At 35.6% G+C, this 27,479-nt stretch overlaps 1 protein-coding gene across 1 annotated transcript; it reads right to left on the reverse strand.

Moving 5' to 3' along the window:
* Positions 1–13,219: 13,219 nt before the first annotated feature.
* Positions 13,220–26,211, reverse strand: LOC148947197 (uncharacterized). The gene is made up of 3 exons (XM_089096928.1): positions 26,157–26,211; positions 14,596–14,703; positions 13,220–13,542 (listed from the first exon to the last, which is right to left on the reverse strand). The coding sequence occupies exons 2-3, from the start codon at positions 14,653–14,655 to the stop codon at positions 13,264–13,266; spliced, it is 339 nt and encodes a 112-aa protein (XP_088953054.1). The 5' UTR covers positions 14,656–14,703; positions 26,157–26,211; the 3' UTR covers positions 13,220–13,263.
* Between the last annotated feature and the right edge of the window lie 1,268 nt (positions 26,212–27,479).

The raw sequence follows: 27,479 nt of genomic DNA on the forward strand, positions 1-27,479 counted from the left end.
CGTGCAATGTCATGACAGCGCGAGTTTAGATTTCTTTGGAGTACCCAAAGCATTCTACAATGGTGATGGTGGATATGCGAGAGTGATATATCCGGAGATGATACTGCTCAAAGAGAATGCCAACATAAAATAATAGTTGACGATGAGGGGCAACTTCTTGTTTATGGTTCTGGTAATACGTTACCTATTGATAGATCCTATCGTCATCTTTCTGGTATTAGTATACAGCCAAAGGTAAAAAGAAGACAGGCATACTCTTCTAGCAACATTATAAACCATATCACGTCTACGTGCCAGAACTGTTATCTGTGTAAAAATAATGTCACAATAGACAGTGATATCACAGTCAAAATAAAAAAGGCATTAGTAGACAATATTACTAATGAATATAAAAATGAATTGACGGAAAAATAAAGCGCATGTGAACATTGTTGCTACTATTGATCATATAGTCAATCAACCCAATAATATCAAAAATGCAACACATATTGAACCTGTAGGTGGCACCCCTGTAAAAATTGTGTATGTCTCAAAATGGATTAATGATTTTTCTACTGGTTATGAACTAAGAGAAGAGAGTAACTTTAGTATCAAGAGAGAACATGATGAATTATTTTATGGAACAGATTCAAAATGTCCAAAGTTGTTCAATGATATTAATAATAAATAATAATGTAAGTATTATATTTTTATGTTAATATTCTACAGGTCGTTATTTCAATAAAAATATTTTTTGCATTACTTTGCTCTATTTCCATTATTTTAGGGCACACAAGCAAGTCAAACGTTTAGAATGTTTATTAAAAGGTCAGAGATGTAAGAAAAGGAAGTTTCAGAGATAAAGATACTGCTAGCAGGCTCATAGAGGATATATTAGAAACTGAGATAGGTTAACAGAACATATACCAAAGTCTGAGCATACCCCAATGCTAAGAAATACTTTTCAAAAGACATTATTCTGTCATTTCTCTCATAGGGATGTCACATGATCATTTGGAATAGACATTATTTTATTAATTTTAGCTTTATATATATATCCCCAATACTAAGCAATACTTTTCAAACTACATTATTCAATCATTTCTCTCACATATTTTTAAATTTATGCACATACATCATTTGTCCTCTCTGCTTGCGCATAGACACTACGCGACTGTCCCAATGGTACTCTATGGCTAGTTATCAGTTATCAGGCTAACCTGGCGCGCCACTCTAAGTGAACCGAGATCAACCCAAGTTTTTGGATGTCCCTCACTATGACTGTTTGTCTGAGCGGGTGTGCTGCCATCTATAGTTGATCTAACGTAAATTCAACGAAATGATGCATAGTCATATCTCAATGCCTCTAATTGTTGGTTCGTATGTCTGAATCTATACATTTGCAAGTGTTTTTATCTCTCCCACTCTCTTTGCCTATGTGTCTGGGCGGAAGTTTGCTTCTCCCAGTGCCTGTCTTTGTCGGTTTGTATGTCAGAATCTATATATTTATGTGTTTTTGACTCTCTCACTCTCTTTGCTTATGTGTCTGGGCGGAGTGTTTGCCTATCTCAATGCCTGTCATGGTTGCTTTGTATGTCTGAATCTATATATTTGCATGTGTTTTTGTCTCTCTCACTCTCTGGGCCTATGTGTCTGGGTGGAAGTTTGCTTCTCCCAGTGCCTGTCTTTGTCGGTTTGTATGTCAGATTCTATATTTTTATGTGTTTTTGACTCTCTCACTCTCTTTGCTTATATATCTGGGCGGTGTGTTTGCCTATAACAATGCCTGTCATTGATTTTTTGTATGTCGGGATATATATATTTGAATCAGTTTTTATCTCTCCCACTCTCTGTGCCTATGTGTCTGGGTGGATGTTTTCTTATCTCAGTGCCTGTCTCTGTCGGTTTTTATGTCTGAATCAATATATTTGTATGTGTTTTTATCTCTCCCACTCTCCTTGCCTACGTATCTGGGCGGATGTTTGCTTCTCCAAGTGCCTGTCTTTGTCGGTTTGTATGTCATAATCTATATATTATATGTGTTTTTGTCACTCTCACTCTCTTTGCTTATGTGTCTAGGCGGGTGTTTGCCTATCTCAATGCCTGCCATTTTTGGATTGTATGTCTGAATCTATATATTTGCATGTGAATTTGTCTCTCTCACTCTCTGGGCCTATGTGTCTGGGCGGGTGTTTGCTTATCTCAGTGACTGTCTTTGTCGGTTTGTATGTCAGAATCTATATATTTATATGTGTTTTTGTCTCTTGCGCTTCCTCTGCTTATGTATCTGGGTGTGTGTTTGCCTATCTCAATGCCTGTGATTGTTGCTTTGTATGTCTGAATCTATATATTTACATGTGTTTTTTGTCTCTCTCACTCTCTTTGCCTATGTGTCTGGGCGGGTGTTTGCTTGTCTCAGTGCCTGTCCCTGTCGATTTGTATGTCTGAATCAATATATTTGCATGTGTTTTTATATCTCCCCGTCTCCTTACCTATGTGTCTGGGCGGATGTTTGCGTCTCACATTGCCTGTCTTTGTCGGTTTGTATGTCAGAATCTATATATTTACATGTGTTTTTGTCTCTCTTACTCTCTTTGCTTATGTGTCTGGGCGGGTGTTTGCATATCTCAATGCCTGTCATTGTTGGTTTGTATGTCTGAATCTATATATTTGCATATGTTTTTGTCTCTCTCAGTCTCTGGGGCCTATGTGTCTGGGCGGGTGTTTGCTTATCTCAGTGACTGTCTTTGTCGGTTTGTATGTCAGAATCTATATATTTATATGTGTTTTTGTCTCTTTCACTTCCTCTGCTTATGTGTCTGGGCGGGTGTTTGCCTATCTCAATACCTGTCATTGTTGGTTTGTATGTCTGAATCTATATATTTGCATGTGTTTTTATCTCTCCCATTCTCTTCGCCTATGTGTCTGGGCGGAACTTTGCTTCTCCCAGTGCCTGTCTTTGTCGGTTTGTATGTCAGAATCTATATATTTATATGTTTTTGACTCTCTCACTCTCTATGCTTATATGTCTGGGCGGGGTGTTTGCCTATCACAATGCCTGTCATTGTTGTTTTGTATGTCTGAATCTATATATTTCAATGTGTTTTTGTCTCTCTCACTCTCTGAGCCTATGTGTCTGGGCGATTGTTTGCTTATCTCAGTGCCTGCCTTTGTCGGTTTGTATGTCAGAATCCATATATTTATACGTGTTTTTGTCTCTCTCACTTCCTCTGCTTATGTGTCTGGGCGTGTGTTTGCCTATCTCAATGCCTGTGATTGTTGCTTTGTATGTTTGAATCTATATATTTGCATTTGTTTTCGTCTCTCTCACTCTCTGAGCCTATGTGTCTGGGTGGGTGTTTGCTTATCTCAGTGCCTGTTTCTGTCAGTTTTATGTTTGAATCAATATATTTGCATGTGTTTTTATCCCTCCCACTCTCCTTTCCTATGTGTCTGGGCGGATGTTTTCTTCTCCCAGTGCCTGTCTTTGTCGATTTGTATATCAGAATCTATATATTTATATGTGTTTTGTCACTCTCACTCTCTTTGCTTATGTGTAGGGGCGGGTGTTTTTCTATATCAATACCTGTCATTATTGGTTTGTAAGTCTGAATCTATATATTTGCATGTGTTTTTATCTCTCTCACTCTTTTTGCTTGTGTGTCTGGGCAGGTGTTTGCTTATTCCAGTGCATGTCTTTCTCGGTTTGTATGTCTGACTCTATATGTTTGTATGTGTTTTTGTCTCTTTCACTTCCTCTGCTTATATGTCTGGGCGGGTGTTTGCCTATCTCAATGCCTGTGATTGTTGCTTTGTATGTCCGAATCTATATATTTACATGTGTTTTTTGTCTCTCTCACTCTCTTTGTCTATGCGTCTGGGCGGGTGTTTGCTTATCTCATTGCCTGTCTCTGTCGATTTGTATGTCTGAATCAATATATTTGCATGTGTTTTTATCTCTCCCCGTCTCCTTGCCCATGTGTCTGGGTGGATGTTTGCTTCTCACAGTGCCTGTCTTTGTCAGTTTGTATATCAGAATCTATATATTTATATGTGTTTTTGTGACTCTCACTCTCTTTGCTTATGTGTCTGGGCAGGTGTTTCCCATTCTCAATGCCTGTCACTGTTGGTTTGTATGTCTGAATCTATATATTCGCATGTGTTTTTGTCTCTCTCACTCTCTGGGCCTATGTGTCTGGACGGGTGTTTGCTTATCTCAGTGACTGTCTTTGTCGGTTTGTATGTCAGAATTTACATATTTATATGTGTTTTTGTCTCTTTCACTTCCTCTGCTTATGTGACTGGGCGGGTGTTTGCCTATCTCAATACCTGTCATTGTTGGTTTTCATGTCTGAATCTATACATTTGCATGTTTTTTATCTCTCCCACTCTCTTTGCCTATGTGTCTGGGCGGATGTTTGCTTCTCTCAGTGTTCGTCTTAGCTTACCCTAGAAATAATGGGAATATAACAAAGTAATAGATAACATATTTTTAATGAAATAATGACATATATGATATTAATATGAATATATGGTAGATACATTATTATGCATTATTAATATCAATGGTCAATTTTGGACATCTTGAATCTGTTCCATAAAATGCTCCACCATGTTCTTTCTTGATGCTATAGCTATTTTCTTCTCTTAGTTCGTAATCAGTAGAATAATCATAATTCCTTTTTGATTCATACAAGTTTTTTACAGGTGTGTCATCGACAGGGTCAATATGCTTTTCGTCTTTGGTATTATTTGGTTCATTGACTGCTTTATCAATGGCAGTAACGTTTGCTGGTACTTTGTTTTTCATCGATTCATCTTTATATTCCTTAGTGATATTTTCTGCCAATGCCCTTTTCATTTTTCTGGCCATTTCACTGTCTATTATCACACTATTTTTACACAGGTAACAGTTCCGGCATGTAAACAAGATATGCTTAATGATATTAGTAGAAGAGTATGCCTTTCTTTTCATCTCTACTTTCATTTTAGTACCAATAGCAGGAACGAGACGATATGGTTCAACTCTGGGTCACATGTTACCTCAAGCTCTGTCAAGAAGATGTCCCTCTTCATGAACTATCATTTTTATGTTGGCATTCTCTTTGAGTGCCATTATTTTTGGAGATTTCAATCTTGCATATCCACCATCATAAGAGTTGATTTTTTTTGGTAGTCCAAAGAAATTTAATTCCTTACTCTCATGACAATGCACGCATACGTTTCCGATAGTGCTACCACTTGTACTTATTTCATAGTTTAAATACTTCACCTTGTCAGCATTCAATACTACAAGAAGACTATCATGTGAACATACTTTCTTAACATCTCAATTCTTAGAGATATGATTTGGGTTTATTGTTCCACTGTGTAAAAAATACTGATTTAATACATGCAATAAACTAGGTAGTGTCGATAACCGGACATAGAGCACCAGTGGGAAAGCCGCATCGTGTCTCTGAGCAAGCATAGAGTACAATTGTTTGAGCCATAAGCATATGTTATGTCATTTTAAGATACGTAAAAAAAAAGTTGAATAATTTCGAAGTCCAAAAAAAATATTTAGCCCAATAAAAAAAAGTGCTACTACAAACAATATTTTTCTAATAGTAAAAGTCACGAAGGTCATATATAAATGACCTTCCATCAGCGACAGAAAACCTTGGTCTGAATGTTCTTTTGGCTGATGATACCGAATCATCACTTACTGGATATTCAGAAGAAGATCTCAATGAGAAGCTGCAAATAGTATTTTCACAACTTCTTGTATGGCTAAAAGCTAATTGTTTGTCACTAAATGCATCAAAAACCAAATTTATCATTTATAGTAGAATTGGGCAGAATGCACAAGGAATTTCAACTAAATTTGATCATGCTACAAATATTCAAATTCAAAGGATAACTTCGTTCCGGTATCTGGGTATTATTATTGATGAAAATCTGTCATATAATGAACATTGTAATAGATTACGGGTTAAAGTTGCTCAGGGGGTTGGTATAATGCGAAGGTTTCAGCATTTTTTTCCATATGAAATCCTACGTCTAATTTATTTTGCGTTGGTTCATTCCCATCTTACGTATTGTCCTCTGATTTATTTGGCAACATTCAGATGTCATGTGAAACCGATACAAATTCTTCGAAACCGGGCTCTTCTAATTTTAAAGAAATATTTACCATCACCGTCTTCGTATCCTAATAAAAGTAAAACTGAAACTCTATATCTTCTAACTAATATTTTGCCTGTTTCACTGATATTCACCCTCAATTCTTTTTTATTTAAGGTAAAATATGACCGGTCGGAACTACCTAAGTACTTTCGTTCGAATAATTTTTTCCCTGTGCAACATGCCCATTCTTATGAAACCCGTCATAAATGGAACATTCAGCACCTAAAATTAAGCACAGAGAGATCACGGTTCTCGCCCTTATTTTCAATCACGGGTTCATGGTGTCTTCATCTACCATTTATTGATTGCAGCAAATCTCTTCCAAATATAAGAAAGCAACTTCATTCTATCCTTATAAATAATTTTAAGAATGTATAATATATTGAAAAACTGGGTACATTTGATAATATTGTTTTGTTGGGTGTTTTGCCCTGTGAGATGCCATTCATCGGTTACCCTTATTCGCCCATTGGTTGTTTTTTTTTTATTGGTATTTTCGGTGGATCTTTGCCCGGTGTCGGTGGGTTTGTGGGGTGGGTGCCCGTCTATTGGTGAGTCATGGAATAACTCTTATTTATTTTTTTTGTTGTCAAACAGGTTTATTCCGATTAATGTACCGGTTTTTTGTCATTCGAACTTTTGTCTCCGGCGTTTACCCTGTATTTATGTCTATTTTGTACAGATATTTTAAAATTAAACCTTGAACCTTGAACCTTGAACGACTAACATTTCTATATCATTCTCATTTTGAATTTGGAAAATACTGAATGTGATTTTTTTTATAAAAAGTTGAAAAAATATATCATGTTAAAAAAATAATAAAAAGTTAAAAAAAAACTTCAAAAAACTTCAAAAAAATGGGGGGGAAGCCGCATCGTGTCTCTGGGCAAGCATAGAGTACAATTGTTAGACCCATAAGCATATTTCATGTCATTTTAATATAGGTAAAAAAAAAAGTCGAATAATTTCGAAGTCCAAAAAAAAAAAATTTAGCCCAATAAAAAAAAAGAGCTACTACAAACAATATTTTTCTAATAGTAAAAGTCGCGACACACATCTATATCATTTCCATTTTTAAGTTGAAATATATTAAATGTGAAAAGCTTATGTTTTAAGTATGTTTCATGTCATTCTAAGAGATGTAAAAAAAAAGTTGAAAAAATAGCATGTTAAAAAAAAATAATAAAAAAAAGTTTAAAAAAACTTTAAAAAATTCCAAAAAAATAGGGGGAGGGGGGCCAAAAAGTTGGGGGGAGGGATCCTTTGGAGTTTGGGGGATAGGGGACCTTTGGGGGTTGAGGTCCTTGGTGGTCAGGGTCATTGGTGCTTCAAACCTATAATCACCTCAGTACTTGATTTGCAAGGATTTCTAAGGGTTGTTCTGAATTTCATTATTAAAATTCTTTTCTTGACATCTACATCTCTATTAGTATCAGCTTTTTAGTATACTATAACGTTAAACCCTATTTTAAATTGACAACACTGTTCAAACGCCACTTGTGTATTATACAGAACATATCGAAGAAGTAAAGCCAGGTCAACTCACAGGACCATTTTATCATCGGTAACCATTTACAACGATTGGTGTTGTTCCAAATTTATAACAAATTGCCTGAGTTAACAAGCCCTTCGGGGTTACCTTAACTGATAATCAGTTTAGCTTTTTTACCACCTTCATACGGTCCGATCACTAATTAGGATCATTCACATTCCTATATGTCTAAGCAAAAGTATTTCCTATATGTCTAAGCAAAAGTATTTCCTATGTGTCTAAGCAAAAGTATTTCCTATATGTCTAAGCAAAATGGAAGGTACTACTCTACTTTTGCTGCAAGTTCTTTCGATAAATTATTTCGTCTTGCATGCAAAATGAAATCTTCTGCCAGTTGATTTTTGAATCTTTCCCAAAGAGCTTTTGGATATGGGGGATTTCCAAAAACAAGAATCTGTGTGCAGAGTATTCGCATTACAGAAGGCATTTTGGACAGTGCCAATTCTTCTAGGTGTCAAACCACTGTTTATCGTCGAATTCAAGGCCATGAGCCTTGAGCCTTTGATTTTTCGTTCCACATGAAAGTTAATTAACGGCACTTGGGCAAATGTGGCAATATGGGCAAAACTGCACTCGATAAGCATCTAGAAATCTTAGGATTATTTTTAGAATTTTACTGCTTTTTCGTAAAATTTCTCTGTTTTTGTGCCTCGTTTTGAATGAGCTTAATTAATACTTAAAAAGCTTAAAAAGTTAATATACTCCTTTGAAAACTAATGTTAGAAATAATTTACTGATGCAAACTAATAACACTGTTAATACTATAGACACCAAGCACCAGACATAATAACGGCTCTCGCCGTGAACAAAAATTTAATTTGTATTAAGTATTAGTAACTTTTTGTCGAACCTGGAACACGCTCATAACTGTAAAATGAATTCTTTATCTGTTCTTTTTTCGACTAAAAAAACAATGTCAAATTCCATAACAGAAAATCTTTTCCCATACATGCATGGATCCCCACCCTTGTTTTTTTTTCTTGCGCCTTTCCAGTACGTGATTTATCATTTAGACATTTTATACCCCAGTATTTTGTCATTTCAGACAGGTAATAGATAATGTAGCCAACATGCCAGAGTTAAGATAGTTAGCTCTTATGCAAAACTGTTTCCAAGTTCCATTTTCTGGGATAAATCCTTATCTTTTATTTCCTGAGAAATGTGAATGGGAAAAAAACGAATGGAACGAAACACATATTTAATTTTAATCAAAATTTAGACTAACAAACAAATCCTACACACCTTTCGTCCATTCATAAAGGGCTTCATAACTACAAGTAGTCGTAACAACAGGACCAATATAGCTAATCATCCCTCCCCCCAATATTTTATTTACTAACATGAATTTCTCATTTGTTTCACCCCTACTTTTTAAAGTTAACAACAGCTGGCCCCCAAGCCCCCTAAGACAGTTATACAGGCTTTTGTAACTTTTTAATCCCATCTATGATTTGTATCCTTATTTCCATGGTTTTTAAAATGATAATTATACCTCATTCTAGTAAGAAGGGTGATACAACATTAACCCTTTCATAAAGTTCCTGGCAACTACCAGTAACCTAACCCGGAAGGTAGACATAGCTAACTATATCCCTTCCCCAAAATTGTATCTACTTCATAAGATTTTTTTTTACTATATTTAAAAAAATTAATAATACCTAGCCTCAACACCCCTAAGGCAGCTTATACAAACTTAACTCATTTAATTCCACTAATTATTTTTTTTCTAAATTCAAATAATATTTACATCTCATCATTGTAAGAAGGGTGACAAGGCTTTTGCTCCTTCTCATCTGGTAGACTCTACATGGATAAGACCTTCGGTAAAACTCTTCAGTCGACTGAATAAAATGCCCGCTCATAATCTCTAATAAGGATATCGCTAAGCACTTCCCATATTTCCAACATTATATTCGTAATATTCTGTAATATATCGCGAACTTCGTAACCACCTACACTTCAAAACCCATTTACCCACTATAAGCACTAGATGCCGTACTATTTATCCATCCTTTTAGTACTTTCTCTAGCTCTTCTTCGAAAAACAAAATCTTCCATCGCTCCCAAACTGTCAAATATAATTTACTTCTGTTCTAAATCATTTCTTATATGTTTTGTCGGTTTAAAGGATTCTTCAATTATTCTGCTCTTCTCTCTTAAAACTTTTGTTCTAAGCAATGGGGGACCCATTCCTATATTAACCGGGACAAGTCCAGCCTAACCACTTCCTATCAATTTCTTAACATGCCAACACGATATTTTACTTTCATGCCATCTAGCTGCATCTTCTAGATACCATTTTGACCATTATCTCTTGTTCATACCTGCTTTATTCGTACTTTAATGTCTTTTCAACCTCCCTTACTTTCCTCTTATTAACATATGATCTATATCTGAAAAATTTCTTGTAAAAACCCCTCCTCTTTTCTATCCAGCTAAGAGCGTTTCCATTAATATTCACTAATATTCTAAGACACCTGCTTCTATTTGGCAAACTATTTCCATAAGATTATTCCATTTATTTTCCACATTGTCCCATTGTAAACTCTTTAGTTCAGATTCAACTGTTCCTGGAAAGTTCCACTTAAATTCTTATCCTGGAGACTACTAGCGTCATAAATTCCCAGAATGTAGTTACTCTTACTAAATTTCAGCTTTAGATTAACTCTAAACACTGCTATATGATTGTCTTTATTTTTAACATCTAAAACATCACTCTTGTCTTTGATTTATGATAACATAGTCAATAATGTTAGCCCTCTTACCATAATGTGAGTTCTGCATTAACTTGTAGGCCAATCCTGTCTATTTGTTCTTGTAATTGTGTGTAGAATTCATCTGATTCGCACCAATTACCATCAGTCGGTTCAACACGATGCGTATTTTGCTATGACTGATACCTTGCGCTGTTGTTTATCAAACAGTTCGTGGTAACGAACTGTAAGTAACGAGCGACCCGGATCAATAGTAACCGAAACTCAAAAACGAAATTTTGATACCAATAGATACATCAAAAGAATCATGTTTTAATGCTACTTTCAAATATATAAGTTTCATCAAGTTTAGCTCTACCCATCAAAAGTTACGCGCCTGAGAAAATTTGGCTGATTTTTGAAAAAAGGGGGAAAGACCCCCTAGAAGCTACTGAGCCTTAATGAAAATCACACCATCGGATTAAGCGTATCATAGAACCCTACTGTAGAGGTTTCAAGCTCCTATCTGCAAAAATGTGGAATTTTGTATTTTTTGCCAGAAGAAAGATCACGGATGCGTGTTTATTAGTTTGTTTTTTTTCCAGGGGTGATCGCATCAACCCACTGGACCTAGGATATCGTGGGAGGGCTCATTGGAACGGAAATTAAAATTTCTAGTGCCCTTTTTAAGTGACAAAAAAATGAGGTCAACTAGGCCCCCTCCCACGCTCAATTTTTTCCCAAGCTCACCCAATCGAAGTTTTGAGATAGCAATTTTGCTCAGCATGGTCGAAAATATGATAACTAGGTCTCTTAGGATGACTTAATCCCCCAAAGCCACCTGGGGAGGAGGACTGAAAGTTATGAGCTTTACCCAATGTTAACATACAGTATTGGTTATTGGGAAGTATACAGACATTTTCAGGGGGGATTTTTTCTGGGAGGATCTATGTGGGAGGATCTTTACATGGATGAAGTTTTCATGTGGGAAGGGACATTGTTATGAAGGGGGTGCCGGATTTCCCAGCATTGTTTAAAAAAAAAATAAGAAATTAAATAAAAAAAACAAGTTTTTCAACTAAAAGTAAGGAGCAACATTAAAACTTAAAACAAACAGAAAATATGACGTATATCGTTGGGTTCGCCCCTAGTCAATACCTCGCTCTTTAAACCAAAGATTTTTTAGTACTTTCATAAGAGCTATTTATTCTAATTAATTGGTCTTTGTGATTAAGGGGCCATTTTTAAAGAATTGGATCAAAATTCGAACTTTAACGTAAAGAGCGAGGTATTGACCAGGGTGCGACCTCCCTAATATACGTATTAAAAACATATGAATATAGAAGTTCGTTACGTAAGTTAATTCGTAGGTTACGTATATTTATTACTAATAAAAAGGTTCGTAAATAAAATAAAACAACGTTCGAGAAAGCCATTTAACCAAATAAAAGTAAAATGAATTTCCAAATTAGGTATAAATTATTCATGTAGGGTGAGCGAAAATCAAAACCTGCGTTAATTCAAAAACGTTCAAAAATTAAAAAGAAAAGAAGTTTTTTAACCGAAAGTAAGGAGCGACGTTAAAACATAAAACGAACAGAAATTATTCCGTATATGAAAGGGGCTGTCCCCTCCTCAACGCCTCACTCTTGACGCTAAAGTTGGACTCTTTCTCACAACTTTATTTTTAAAACAATAAAAACCTTTACTGTAAAAAGCGAGGCGTTGAGGAGGGGACAGCCCCTTTCATATACGGAGTAATTTCTGTTCGTTTTAAGTTTTAACGTTCCTCCTTACTTTCAGTTAAAAAAACTTGTTTTTTTTTATTTAATAAAATGAAGAACTAGAATTATATTATTACTACCTTCCCAACCTAAGCAAGAATTAGAATCTCCCTTATTCTTCATGGACCCCACTTCCTGCCTATGTACCATATCCCTCTTACCTGAATGAAAAAAAATCTATACCTAATTTCATATTTCTTAAGCCTGAGAGATAAGATTCTTAAAATCCAAAGTCCAATTCAAAACGTTCGAATTGCCAGTCAAGACATCAATACAGTAGTTTTTGCAACGTTACAATCCCTATGTTTACATTGTTTAAACCATTGAAACTGTTATGGCCTCAAGAATAGTAACGGGGTTCTACCAGTCCTGGTCAGGCACTAATACTTTTTCTCAAATTCCCAAAGAGTATTTAAGTCAGCCTAGAACAGAACCGTAAGAAGCTCCTAAGACCTCTAGTTGAATGGAGATCTTGTGGAATCCTGGGTTTCATCTTTGTCACAACATGGTTTTGCACACTTGGTGATGATCTTCCAGCAACAAGAGTCGACGTGTTGCATAAGCAATCTCAAGCCTATTATCTCTGACTTTTGATTCCTTGCTTTTCCAATTGTTGTGGTTTAAATTCTTTCCATGCTTCAATGCTGAGGACACCTCGTTTTGATTCAGGCGAAACGTTTGCTGGGATGTTTGTCAACTTCTTTTTCTTCCTAACGGTCATAGACCGTTGTTTTCAAAATTTACATCTCTGGTTTTGTCATTGTTGACCAATTTGGCTTTGGATATTTTAGCTGCTTGAGTATGTTCTGAAATTACTTAAAAAATAAGGCACATATCTTAAATGGGTTTGATAGATATATTCGTGAACAAACCCATTCCCTGGATTACGGAGTTCTTTAGACATGCTATTTAGTTTAAGGAGGGTAACATGGAAAATTATAAAAGTTTGGTCTCCTAGTTCTTTCCTAATGCGAGATAATGGCAGCAAAATGTCTTGACAGCTTACCCCTTCATTACTTATCAAAATGGACGCTTATGATGTGTCTCTTGGATAAATGTATTTCAAAGCGAGGTGATTTTTGAAACTTTATTGCTCAACAAGTACAACTTCAACTACACCTGTAGTCTCTCGTGGAAGAATAATGTTGTCAAAGTCTGCTGGATCCATTTCTCCATAGGACCAGACGAGCCTTGCCACTCCTGGTAAAATAGGCTGGTCGTTAAGTAGATCAGCAGTTACCAACTTTCTGTAAAAGGTGGCTGTAGTAGTCGTTTCTGTCTCTGAAACATCAACTAGAAACCAATCTTCCGTGCCACCTTCTTCAACATCCATATGGGGTACGTTGGGTTCATGGGCATGGTAGTCCTAGAAGAAAATATAATTATCAAAATCATTCATATACAATGGTAAAAGTAAACTCACCAAAAAATTTTTTTTTTTAATATTTTTAAAAATATTTAAAAGCCAAAGCTTATTTCTTAGTTTTTCCGCCATTCCGCAAAATTTATGTATTGTAATATAACCCCCTTAGAATTATCGTAGTCGAACTTAATCTTTGAAATAGTTTTTGCATTAAAATAGAAATGAGAATCTGATATACGGTGTAGTGATAAGATTGATTCCCAAACTGAAATCAGATGCCAAATGCAAGATACTAATCCCCACAATGGCTCAGTCGTCTGTAAAGGAGGAAGATGGAGTGATGTTAATTTTTTTTTTGGGGGGGGGGAGGCCACCAATACGTTTTTTCCCCCACCCCTAGATTTTATAAAAATTGCTTTTTTGTTCTTTTTTTTTCATTGAAAATATTTTTGATACTTTCGTAGACAGAATAGCCCTTCCCCTAGACTTGAAAGCATTCGTTTTTACCCTCTTTCTGAGATCCCCTGAATTGACGCCACTGGGAGGAGGATATTTATGCTTAAAAAAAAAATAACTCAAAGAGAGAGAGAGAATGGGAAAGATTCCAGAAATTTTTAAGAGTTTATTCTAATCACTCACCTATAAACCTATACCGAATCTAATAGAAGCGAAACAGCTACAATAATAATAAATAAATTATAATGAAAATTTAAGTAAAATTGTAGAGATTCTAAAAATATAAAATATTAATCTTTGATTTGCTAAACGAATAAAACTCTCAAGCTGAAGCAGGAAAGGTGCTCCACAGAATATGAAACGCAAGGATTAAAAAACAAATCTTGCTGTCAGAGTAAGCGGAATTTGAAGATTCTGAGGGCTATGGATGTGATTCCGTAGTCGACCAATTAGATAAAAAAGATAAAGTGAATTTAAGGCCCTGGTTATGTTCTCTTGTAAAATTAATGTTGTGTAACATAACAACTTTTGAATTACTCGTGGCAAATATTTCTATATTACCTACACAGTATACAAAAATAAACCACTATTTATACTTACGTTGATGTACACTGTGCCGTCAGGATAAATGCCAACTATGCAAACGTCTTCATCCTCCATTCCTGTTTCTGGAAGAACACCCAGAGCAACAAAGCCAGTTGTCTGTGCCTAGAAATACGGAGGAAAATATAAACGGGCTTCGGATAACCGCTTCTATTTTGTTAAATATTTAGCAATCATCAATATTTTTATAATTTAAATTAAGAAACTATAGCTCTTCCCTTTCAAGTTTAGGTAAATTTTGTCGCACAGAATAGAGCTGTAATTTGGCTTACAATAACTGCAAGGAGTTTAAAAGAATGGGCTATCGAGATGTTGACTTTCACATCAGGAATAGAAGCATCATAAGCATTTTAATAACTCTATAAACCACTTCTTTTATCTAGGCCCTAATTAAAAATTACAATTATGTTTGAAATCATGTAATGGTTGGCTGAAGACCATGTAATGGGAATTGTCAAGTTGAGATCATTCAAGATACTTTGGTCGGGAGGTCTCGTAGGTAGTAATAAATGGTTCAGATTATCTTTATTATGCGTAGCACAACGAATCCGTCTTCCGAAATGACCCTGTTGTTCTAAAACTTTTTCTGCGACTCTAAATTGGCAAACGATTTTCCGTACCTCTTACTCTTGATACCGTGTTTTATGTAGCTTGGATATACAGGCAGAATTCGGTTCCAAAGTCGAATCTAAAGTATTTTGCGTCAGCATGATTTTCAGCCTTAATCCCATATAGTTATGATGCTTTCATATTAGGCCTGTTTTTTCACTCATCAATGTGCTAAGATCTTACATCTTTTGTCAGAAAACGCTTAAAAGTGAAATCTTTGAACAAAGATCTTACATCTTTGGTCGTTTTTGTGCAAACGTCTTTCATCATTCTGCTCTGATCAGCGGTCTGAGAACAATGATGAGTAGATCATCAAAGTCCTCTCATCATTGTTCTATATGGCGAAACAGTGGCGGTCGTCACACTTTTTGCTAATATCAGTGAGCTGTAAGATCTTAGAACAAAGATGAGTTAAAAAACGATAATCTTTGCAGAAAGATGTAAGATCTTAGATGTAAGATCTTAGTGCTAAAAAACGGGCCTATTGTTACAGCCATAATGGGTCAAGCCTAAAAAGGATCTTTTCAGTGTGCCTATCTCTCTTACCAGAGGTATCAGACAAGGATCAATCCCGAGTCCTGTAATACACTCAGAGATTTGACTTCTTTAACCGCGAGGTCACGCAGATAGATATTAATGGTTCGGATTATCTTTATTGTGCATTGGACAAGCACATTCGTCTTCCAAAATGGCCCTATTGCTCTATTACATTTTTCTGTGACTTCTGATTTGGCAAACAATTTTTCGTATATTTTAATTCTCTTAAAGATAAGGCTTGTTTACTTGATTTTAGTTGCTTAAGAAATTTGACAAAAAAAACTAATGAATTCTGGGTAAATATTTATCTGTTGTTTTTTTCAACAGGACAAATATAAAGTAAACATTTTTATCTTAAAAACGATGCATATTTTATGGAATTTTATATCAGTACCCGACAAAAGTTGTTTTCAAGAATCATAAAACGGTCAAAGACAAGGGTTGGCCTCTTCAAGGGTCAAAGTTTACAAAAGATGGCGTAATTTCTAACAGTTTAGAGCCGCAAATTCAGGTTGCATAAGTAGTTCTTTTTATTCATAGTCCTTGAACAAAGTTATTTGGACATTTTCAAAGTAAAGAGACCCCACTCTAGCTTGAAAAATATACCTAAAGTGTTGCTGTCTTTTATGAATCATTCATTAATTAATTGGGGTTTAACTGGAATTTTTGAGCGAGGGGACACCTCAACCTAGCTGAAGAAGACACCCAAAGTTTTGATGTCTTTCATGAAGTTATTCATTCATTAACTTGGGTCTTGCAGCAAATTAAATAAAAAAAACAAGTTTTTTAAACTGAAAGTAAGGAGCGACATTAAAACTTAAAACGAACAGAAATTATTCCTTATATGAAAGGGACTGTCCCCACCGCAACGCCTCGCTATTTACGCTAAAGTTTTTTATTGTTTTAAAAAATAAAGTTGTGAGACAGATTCAAACTTTAGCGTAAAGAGCGAGGCGTTGAGTTGGGGACAGTCCCTTTCATATACGGAATAATTTCTGTTCGTTTTAAGTTTTAATGTCGCTCCTTACTTTCAGTTTAAGAAACTTGTTTTTTCTTTTTTTTTTGAACGTTTTTGAATAAATGCAGGTTTTGATCTTGGCTCACCGTACATGAATAATTAAAACAAAATTTTCATATTAATTTACTTTTATTTAGTTAAATGGCTTTCTCGAAACTTGTTTAATTTTATTTACGAACGTTTTTATTAGTAATAAATATACGTAACTAACGAATTAACTTACGTAACGAACTTCTATATTCATATATTTTTAATTTGTTTATTAGGGGGTTCGCCCCCTAGTCAATACCTTGCTCTTTAAGCGAAAGTTCGAATTTTGTTCCAGTTCTTTAAAAATGACCGCTTAATCACAAAGGCCGTTAATTAGAATAAATAGCTCTTATGAAAGTACTAAAAAATCTTTGGCTTAAAGAGCGAGGTATTGACTACGGGGTGAACCCAATCATATATGTAATATTTTCTGTTCGTCTGAAGTTTCGATGTTGCTGCTATTGCAGTTGAAATACTTGTTTTTTTATATTAAATTTCTGATCTTTTTTTAAATAATGCTGGGAAGTCCGGCGTCCCCTTCATAGCAATGTCCCTTCCTCCATGAAAACTTCCTTCATGGACAGATCCTCCCACATAACCCCCGCCCCACCCCCACACCCCCCCTACCAGGAAAAATCTCCCCTGAAAACGTCTGTATACTTCCAAATAACCAATACTATATGTTAGCATTGGGTAAAGTTCATAACTTTCAGCCTCCCCCGGGAATTTCGGGGGATTAAGTCATCCTAAAAGACGTACTTATTATATTTTCGAACAAATGGCTGAACAAAATGTTGAACAAAAATGGCTATCTCAAAATTTTGATCAGGTGACTTTGGGGAAAAAATGAGCGTGGGAGGGGGTCTAGTTGCCCTCCATTTTTTTTGGTCACTTAAAAAGGGCACTAGAACTTTTAATTTCCATTCCAATGAGCCCTCCCACGATATTCTAGGACAACTGGGTCAATGCGATCACCCCTGGGAAAAAAAATAAATAAAAAATAAAAAATAAACACGCATCCGTGATCTTTCTTCTGGCAAAAAATGCAAAATTCCACATTTTTGCAGATAGTAGCTTGAAACCTCTACAGCAGGGTTCTCTGATACGCTGAATATGATGGTGTGATTTTCATTAAGTTTCTATAGCTTTTAGGGGGTCTTTCCTCCTTTTTTCGAAAATCAGCCAAATTTTCTCAGGCCCTAACTTTCGATGGGTAGAATGAAACTTGATAAAACTTAAATATTTGAAATCAGCATTAAAATCTGATTCTTTTGATGTATCTATTTGTATCAAAATACCGTTTTCAAGAGTTTCGGTTACCATTGAGCCGGGTCGCTCCTTACTTACAGTTCGTTACCACGAACTGTTTGATACTATCATTCGACGAGCTAACGCTGGTCATCAAGATAGAGATATGTAAACTTACAATGATCTAAAGTAATCGTATAGAGGAGACTCATTATTTAGTAGCAAGCCTATTGAAAGAATACATTTTTAGCTTTGATGGTATAAGTTTCGTGCTAAAAATGTAACAAGCAGCTTTAATTCATGCCATTCAAAAATGTTGAGTTAATATTCAATATGCTTCTCAGCTTAAAGACACTATATGCCTCGTGGGTTTGACATCATCTTTGTACAACTCCAACACACACTGAAAATTATAGATTATGCATTACAAGCCTTTCAGCTGTTGAACATAAAGGACATGGACAAGGACTAGATCCATTGCTGGTGCATAGGCGTCGTTTTTGTTTTTTTGTACAGGAATAAATCGTTGTTTTTTTTTTCTTTTTTTTCTTTTTACAGCCTATCGTCCAATCTTGCTGCAGCGGGGATCGATCCATGTGCCCCATATTTTCAAACAGAGGATCAATCCACTGTGCTACCACAAGCTAAAATTACATATAAAATTGATACATAAATGGTGATACATTATATGATACACATGGTGATACATTATATTATATTACCGCATGACACATTACATGTTATATTGATACCACAATATAAAAATGATACATAAATGGGGGGATAGACGTATTTGATAAGCAAAGAAATGCAACAGCAATTATATAAAGTATATTTACTGTTTGGTAGTAAGTGTAAAGAAAGAATTCTAGTTGATATAAAAGCAGCTGAAATTCCATTCACAAGATCTGTGTACTAAATCTGCTTGACTCTATTTTATAAACATAATGTTGATTTAGCTTTACTTTTATCAAACATTTGTCATACTTCTCACTGTAAATAGTATCTACATTAGTTTAATATATTATAGTGTACTTAATTAAACAAAGTCGCAAATACATTAAGCCAAAAAAGGCAAAGCTTAAAATACCGAACCCTTCATGGCAATAAATGCTTAGTAAGGACCAATGTAGTACCGGTTCTGGCCTCTCTTGTGCCTGGGGTACAATCTCAAGTGGTGCCCCCGCCCTCCCCTGTCTCCCAAAAATTATCATGCCAAATTTTATCAAACTTTTCATTTACTAATGAAATTTTCATTTATTAACAAAACTTTTTATTTATCTAAATATGACTTTTCTTACTTTACATTGGAAAAGTCACAAAGAAAATGAAAATCTCGGATTCAATTTGCTTATGCTTACTGTCAACTGCGCCGTCTACCTTTTTTAAATAAGAATAAAACTTCAAAAACTACAGAATAATTATAAATGTTGTATTATTTATTTGAATATTTGTGCCCCTAAATTTCTGCACCCAGGGCAAGTGCCTCTGTCCCCTCTAAGACCGCCTCTGTAGCAATGTAATGCCAATGTATGCTCCTGCATTCATGTCAGTGCCATAGAGGTACAAAAACAAACAGAGACCAAATTCATGTCATTTATTCCGTTCTAAAATGGTGTGACTGATGGTTACAGGGTCGGATCTAGAGCAAAATCTTAGGGGAGCCCAATTTGACAAGGGCGTTAATGAGCAAAATCTTGAGAGAGGGGGCCAATGTGACAAAGGCGCCAACAAATGATCAAATTGACAAATTTACCCTGCAAAAAAGAGTAAAAAAAGAATAAGAGGGCACAAGAAAAAATCTTGATGGAAGAGAGGGTGGGACACTTCCTCGACCCTCCCCCTATATCTGCCAGTTGATGGTTAATGGTGAAGTTTTGGGTTTTAACACTGCTATAGAATTATGGATTATTATGGACTATTTTAGAATGAAATAACAAGACATTTTCTGTGAACTTTTGACGGAGTCAACTGATTCGAGTGAAATTGTCTTTATTCGTGGATTAATTCTTATGCAAGTTTTTGTGTGATGCTTCACTGTAAAAGTATTCTAATTTAATTTGTATTGATATTCTAGTTTAATTTTCAATACTAAAAACCAATATATTTGGCGGCTTTATACTTCCTAACAAAAAATTAAGCTTTTTCAAAGTGAACGAATACTTCTCTGGCTTCAACAAATCATTTGGCAAACCTTCCTCTAATTTATTTTACAATACTAACCTCCAAAATCAGCAGACGAGGTTGGTCCCGTCTTATAATTTGTTTCATTTTTTTGTTTAGCACCACTTTTTTTTCTTTGTCTGGCCTATATTATTTTTCTAACTCCTTTTCCAGTACAAAAGGATTATTAACTAAACTATTTCATAAGGAATAATTATAGGTCACGTTGATTATTAATACTGTAGTGCTATGAAAATAAACCGGCAGAAAGTTTTGGGAATGTGTTAAACTGTGATGCAGATATAGGAAATAATTTAAAACAGAATAAAAAAATCTAACTAGTTGAAAAAAAAAATTCAAGGAGGAGCTAGAGACAGCATAATAAGGTGTCCTGTGTGATAGCGTGGTAAATGAGTTTCTTAAATATGATGGTTAGCAAGCTAGAGATACTTACTTACTTGTAATTTTAGCAGGACCAGACGTTTTTTGGCCTCTCGTGGCTTTACTTTGGCCTTGTGTTTTTTCGGGCTTACTTGGGAATTTGCTTAATTATAAAACACTAAGGATTATGAGTATAATTTTTAGAAGTGGGGAGTACCTAGGAAATTTGGAAAATTCTGACCAAATCCCTTTATAAGAAAGGTCATAAGATTGGGTGTTGTAATTACACAGGAAACAGCTTGATTTATGTGACAAGAAAATTGCGTATAACTATGATGCTTATTAGACTAATAAACGCTGTAGATTAAGTTTTAGATATGAAAAACTTTTCATAAAAGATTTGTTTTAGAAAGAGTAGAGGATTCGCTGAAAAAAATTTTCACGCTTAGATTAATAGTTGAGAAGTGTTTGAACTATCGGATGACTTTAGTCGTCAGTTTTATATATTATGAACAGGCATTTTATCAAACAGTTCGTGGTAACGAACTGTAAGTAAGGAGCGACCCGGCTCAATGGTAACCGAAACTCTAGAAAACGGGTTTTTGATACCAATGGATATATCAAAAGAATCAGATTTCAATGCTGATTTCAAATATATAACTTTCATCAAGTTTAGAGCTACCCATCAAAAGTTACGCGCCTGAGAAAATTTGGCTGATTTTCAAAAAAGGGGGAAAGACCCCTAAAAGTTATAGAACCTTAATGAAAATCACACCATCATATTCAGCGTATCAGAGAACCCTACTGTAGAGGTTTCAAGCTCCTATATAAAAAAATGGGGTATTTTACATTTTTTTCCACAATAAATATAACGTTTGGGTTTTTTTTTTTTTTTTTTTTTTTTTTTTTTTTTTTTTTTTTTTTTTTTCCCAGGGGTGTTAGTATAGACCCATTTGTCCGGTAAAATAGTTGGAGGGCTCCTTTGAACGGACATTAAAATTTATAGTTCCCTTTTTAAGTGACCAAAAAAAATGGAGGGCAACTAGGCCCCCTCCCACGCTCATTTTTTTCCCAAAGTCACCCGATCAAAATTTTGAGATAGCCATTTTGTTCAGCATGGTCGAAAATATGATAAAAATGTCTTTTAGGATGACTTGATCCCTCAAAGTCCCCAGGTGGAGGGCTTAAAGTTATGAACTTTACTCAATGTTAACATATAGTATTGTTTATTGGTAAGTATACAGACTTTTTCAGAGGAGATTTTTTCTTGTAGGTGGGGGAGGGAGAGGGTCGGGGGCTATATGGAAGGATCTTTCCCTGTCGGACGTTTTCCGGGGGGAAGCGCCCTTGCGATGACGGGCCGCCTGGATTTCCCATCATTATTAAAGAAAAAGATCAGGAATTAAATAAAAAAAAAAACAAGTTTTTCAAATGATCAACTGATTGTGATTAAGAGGTCATTTTTGAAGAAATGGAAAAAAAAATTCTAAATATAGTTTAAAGAGCAGGCTATTGACTAGGGGCGAACCCCCTAATATACGTGTTAAAAATTTATGAATATAGAAGTTCGTTACGTAAGTTAATTCTAAGTTACGTATATTTATTACTAATAAAAACGTTCGTAAATAAAATTAAACAAGTTTCGAGAAAGCCATTTAACCAAATAATATGAAATTTTGTTTTAATTATTCATGTACGGTGAGCCAAAATCAAAACCTGCATTAATTCAAAAACGTTCAAAAATTAAAAAAAAAAAACAAGTTTTTTAAACTGAAAGCAAGGAGCGACATTAAAACTTAAAACGAACAGAAATTATTCCGTATATGAAAGGGGCTGTCCCCTCCTCAACGCCTCGCTCTTTACGCTAAAGTTTGACTCTGTCTCACAACTTTATTTTTTAAAACAATAAAAAACTTTAGCGTAAAGAGCGAGGCGTTGAGGAGGGGACAGCCCCTTTCATATACGGAATAATTTCTGTTCGTTTTAAGTTTTAATGTCGCTCCTTACTTTCAGTTTAAAAAACTTGTTTTTTTTATTTAATTCTGATAATAGAATAAACTTTTATTGTGATAAAATTTTAGTGAAGGTCTTGTTCTTTCATGAGACACTAGATGAGCAAATTAAAGTAATTAGTGCTATGTATGTACGAGACTAGTTTTGCTGCGGGCAAGGCGAAGCGGGGATGTGTCCAATTCGTACATATATAGATAATTCTGATGTACTTTGTCCAAAAGAACACGGAAAAGGCTATGGGAGAACATGGTATCAGGTAAAAAGATAAAATTCTCCAAGACTTAAAGTTCAAAGATGATTTAAGTGTTCTGGATAAATTGTTTGTCGGTTCCCAGAAAAAAAAAGATAAGTTTTCTAACGGCAATCGAACAATAATCTTCATAAGATTAGAAAATTGGAAACGGTAACGCTACCTAGAAAAAATGCGCGAGGATGGTTTTAAATATTCGTATGACAGAGCATGTAGCAACACTAAGCTGTACTGAAAACGTGCTTGAATCCTACTCTCTATGGCTATAATGAAAGAAAGGCCTTTGTGACTAGGCCTCTTTTTGCAGATCAAGTATGATAGATTGCTGAAGATTGTGCTTTTTGACCATTCATTTGGGGCCAAACGCATTTCATCCCCAAATGAGGTGGAAAAGGTGACAAAAAAGGACCAAAGAAAAACTGGGGCTTAATGAAAGGGGGCAAAGAGGGGCATCTTTGTGCTTCAATGAGTTGCAAATAATAGTGTTTACTATGTCAGTCAGTAGTATTAAGCAGTCCTAAAAGTGATTTCTGAAATTATCCTGATGCAGTGGTTGGTCTTTTCTGGCCGACTGCTCGTCACTACTGCTGTCCACTTAGACGTGGCTTATTTAGTAAGGTATTTAATTTTATTGTCTTCTCTCTGTATCCCTTGCAAATTACTTTTTTCAAATGAAGCTGGATTTTTGCGTTATACTGTGCCAAATACTAAGAACAATAAAAATGAAATCAGATTTTTTGAATTCGTGAAGTTAAAATTTACCCAGCCATATATATCTGAAAATTTTGGGGTAAATCGAGAGAACAAGGGAACGTGGGCAAAAATAGCAAAAAAAAACTCAAAGTAGATGGTACCAAACAGCTTAAAATGGTATAGCTTACCTTTGAAGGTGTAGTTGTCGTTGGGAATTATTATTTTTTTTTAACTTTTTTACGGTCGAAAAGCCTTTTCAAATCGAACTAATTACTTTTCCTTATTTATTTTCACAGTTGAATGTCCAAAAAAGGATAAGGTAAAGAATACGGCACTGGACTTTACAGTCCCTACCAGCGGTGCTGATCTACGTTTCACGGCCCTCCAGTTACAAAGTGCAATGGGGGGCTGGGACCAGACATCATGCGCTTTCAGACACCCTCCCTGTTTACCTTCTCCAGAATTCTCCAGTTACCCATTTAGAGCTGGGTCGTTTCGGGCTGGGCTTAAAGAGTCATGCCACTGACCCACGTTCCAAACCAAATATCAGGACTCGAAACCCTGTCCTCACGGACAAAGGAATTGAAGTCTAGCGTACTAACCACTCGATTAGGATAATGTCTATATACTGACGTAAATGTGATACAGTCCTAAAACGTCATAATTTTGGAATAACCGAAAGAAAAATATTAGAAAATTGCGGTTTTCAGGTATGAATAGATCTACGCTGGGTCTAGGGGTCAAAAAATGTTTTTATTTTGGTATCCTTTTAATTTAAATGAGACATTGCCTAGCGTGCATGTGAGTAAAGAAGAGCAAATCGGCTTATAAGATCGTCTACCGTAAGGAGTATCACGAATACCGACTGATTTATTTTTTTAGTAGGAAAAAAGAAGAAATTAAACTTTTCAGTGAAGCATCATGACTATTTTTATAAGCTGACTTATACTATTATAATGTTTAATCACAGGGATTACTTATACATTGATAAATTAACAACAGATAGAGCAACTCCGATACGTTCTTTAAAGAATTGTGTCTCTAATACTAATTGGTGCCTTATATTGGAACCGCCACTAGAATGCTCAGAAAATTGGAATACCTAGCCAGGTTGCAAATTCTTAACTAGATATTAAACACAATTTCATTAACAGTCTGGACTAACACCTACTTATTGACTGTCTGGGCCTTAACAATTGGGTCGCTCTCCTGACACTCTGCCCCAGCCAGTCCACTTATTGGACTTAGGTCACTGGTTTGCTTGCTAATTTTGGCGACTTGTTAGTCAACCAATATTTAATTAATTTTTTGTTAGCACAACTGTTTGAGCTTGTGAATTGGGTGACTCGCCTGACACTCTAGGCAGGTGGGCACCACTATTAGGCACTGGACCCTTGTTGCCTTGCAATTCCGAGTGACTTGTTGGTCAACCAATATTCATTTAATTTTTTGTTGGCGCAACTATCTGAACTTGTGAATTGGGTCATTTGCCTCACACTCCAGGCAGCCGGAGCCCCCTAATAGGCTATGGATGCTTGTGGGCCTATGATTTCAGGCAACTTTTCGGTCAATTCAAAATTTCATTCATTTTTTGTTAGGGCAAATGTTTGAGCTTATGAATTGGTTGCTAAGCCTGGCCCAACACTCTAGGCAGGCTGGCAAGCTCCGTTAGGCTTTGGAATGGACACTTATTTGCCTGCATTTCCAGGCGACTTAACGGTCATGTATCAATTCTAAAATTTGGTCCACCTGTCTTAGACTCTAGGTGGACGTGCCTCTCCAAAAGCTAACACACAAGTATTTGTCCAATTGGAGAGTCATAGCTTTTCCCGCCGTTTGTCCAAGCTGTTTACCAAAACATTTGGGATACTATAGGTCTACCCATTCACTTGCGAGTCCAGGGGACTTGTCTCTCATGAACACGGTAGTCCATCTGAGACTCTAAGCAAGCAAGCTTATTCCGTCCCCCCTCCCTCTTTGCATACAAGTTCAGCCGACATTGTCCTTTATGAGTCAGATCACAAATCTTGATCATCTCTTAGTTCTAGGGCTATCTACCTTAGTTCTACCCTTGGATGGATGGATGGATGGATGGATGATAGACAAAATCTAATAACAAGTGAAAATGACATCATTTCTTATACAATCCTGGAAAAAGGCTTATGCCAGCTTTGCCGCCTGTCACTCAGACTACCTGTCTTGGCTTTGTGTCTCCAATTGGCCGATGACTTGATGGCAACTTGATTTTAATTTAAAATCAAGATGGGAGCCACGCGTGAATGGTAAGCCAGTATTACTTATAGTTAGCATATAATATATATATATATATATATATATATATATATATATATATATATATATATATATATATATATATATATATATATATATATATATATATATATATATATATATATATATATATATATATATATATATATATATATATATATATATATATATATATATATATATATATGCTTACATTGCTTATATCTAGCCTATAGCTCGATAGCTGACATATTGTCGACGCTTGCTTGGGTCAAAGCTATCTCACTGAGTAGAATAGTGACTATGGAGTAATCATAAAGCCAATAAAGAAGGATAATTACTTACTGTTACGGTAAAATAAATGTCTTCGCCAGACACTGACCACTCAAATTGATAATGGAATTTTTAATAATGGAATTTACAATAATGGAATTTTTCCCATGTTTGATTACAGGCACTGCTCTAGCGATGCAACAGAAAGCCAAAAAAGAAAGAAGATTCTTCCTATAATGAAAACAATAAACTTCATTTTCAAACTGGACTAGTTTAATCGAGTGTATTTGACATTGTACTGAAAACTTCTAATTGACATATTGTAGGAGAGTTTGAAAACAGATCCCCCCCCCCCCTCAGGCAAATTTAATAAAGTTTCATACGCATAATTTAGGTCATTATCCTTAAAATAATCAGAGACAGTGCTACAGCGCCGCCTATGCAAATAACCTCGTGTCTATCGTTTATTCAGTTTTTTTTCCCCGGACATTTCTTACAGAAAGAATATTCTTAGAGACTTGAGAGAGAACTCATTCTACCGGACATTGAAATTTCTAGTTCCTTTCTTAAGATTCGAAAGTGATTAGAGGGCAACCAGCCCCCTTTCCATACTTTTTCCACTAGCCATCCCTCCTCGTGACTCCTCCCCTTAGACATCCTATCGACATTTTCGATTGTATAGCCACAGAAAAAAATTAAACATTTCCAATTGCCATTTTTTCAGAGTAGAGGAAATTTCCAATAAATATACTGACGTGTATTACATGACCCCCACAGCCCCTGAGAAAAGGGCCGTAAATAATGCCAATTACCGATTACTTGCATATAGGCTTACAGTGGAAAAAAGAAAACTTTTTTTTTACTTTGGGCGTGCGACTGGGTCGAAACTTTCAGGCTATAGGGCGCGTGAGTGAGTCAAAAACCTTTTATTCCTGACCAGTTTGAAACCTACAACGGTTTCTCCTTAGGCAAAGAGGAACCTAATCCACAAATACCTTGTTTCAGGTGCGATCAGCTTCTCAACTTGAACAAATATGAATGCGTAAATTGGCTAAAGATCCCTTTGAAACTCATAATCTTAAGTCCTTTGGCTACGACGACTCAAATACAGAAGGAAAAATCGGAAAGAAGAATATTGGTTCCCATATAAGATCAGAAAACAGTCAAAAATATTTTTTTCTTGGTCACTTTGTAATAAAACAGTGATCGTAGATGCTTGGAAGAGGATTCATTCGATTGTGAATTGAAGGTACTAATACCCTTTTAAAGGATCGAAAGTGATTGGAGGGTAGTCGGCCACTCTCCTCTTCCCTTTTCCGCTACGTAAGTATTTTTACTGCTTTACCTGACATCCTATAGCTAGACCCCGAAGCCGCGCCGAAAAGTTGGCGGCGC

The sequence above is a fragment of the Artemia sp. Qi Xiang Cuo genome, chromosome 11 (genome assembly GCF_049724085.1).
Source record: "Artemia sp. Qi Xiang Cuo chromosome 11, ASM4972408v1, whole genome shotgun sequence".
Lineage (NCBI taxonomy): Eukaryota > Metazoa > Arthropoda > Branchiopoda > Anostraca > Artemiidae > Artemia > Artemia sp. Qi Xiang Cuo.

Bases quoted from the DNA above. Each gene is read 5' to 3' on its own strand.
- LOC148947197 (XM_089096928.1), bottom strand. From the start codon at position 14,655: ATGGAGGATGAAGACGTTTGCATAGTTGGCATTTATCCTGACGGCACA. The intron at 13,543-14,595 runs GTAAGTATAAAT...ATTTTCTTCTAG, and splicing joins ACGGCACAGTGTACATCAAC to GACTACCATGCCCATGAACC.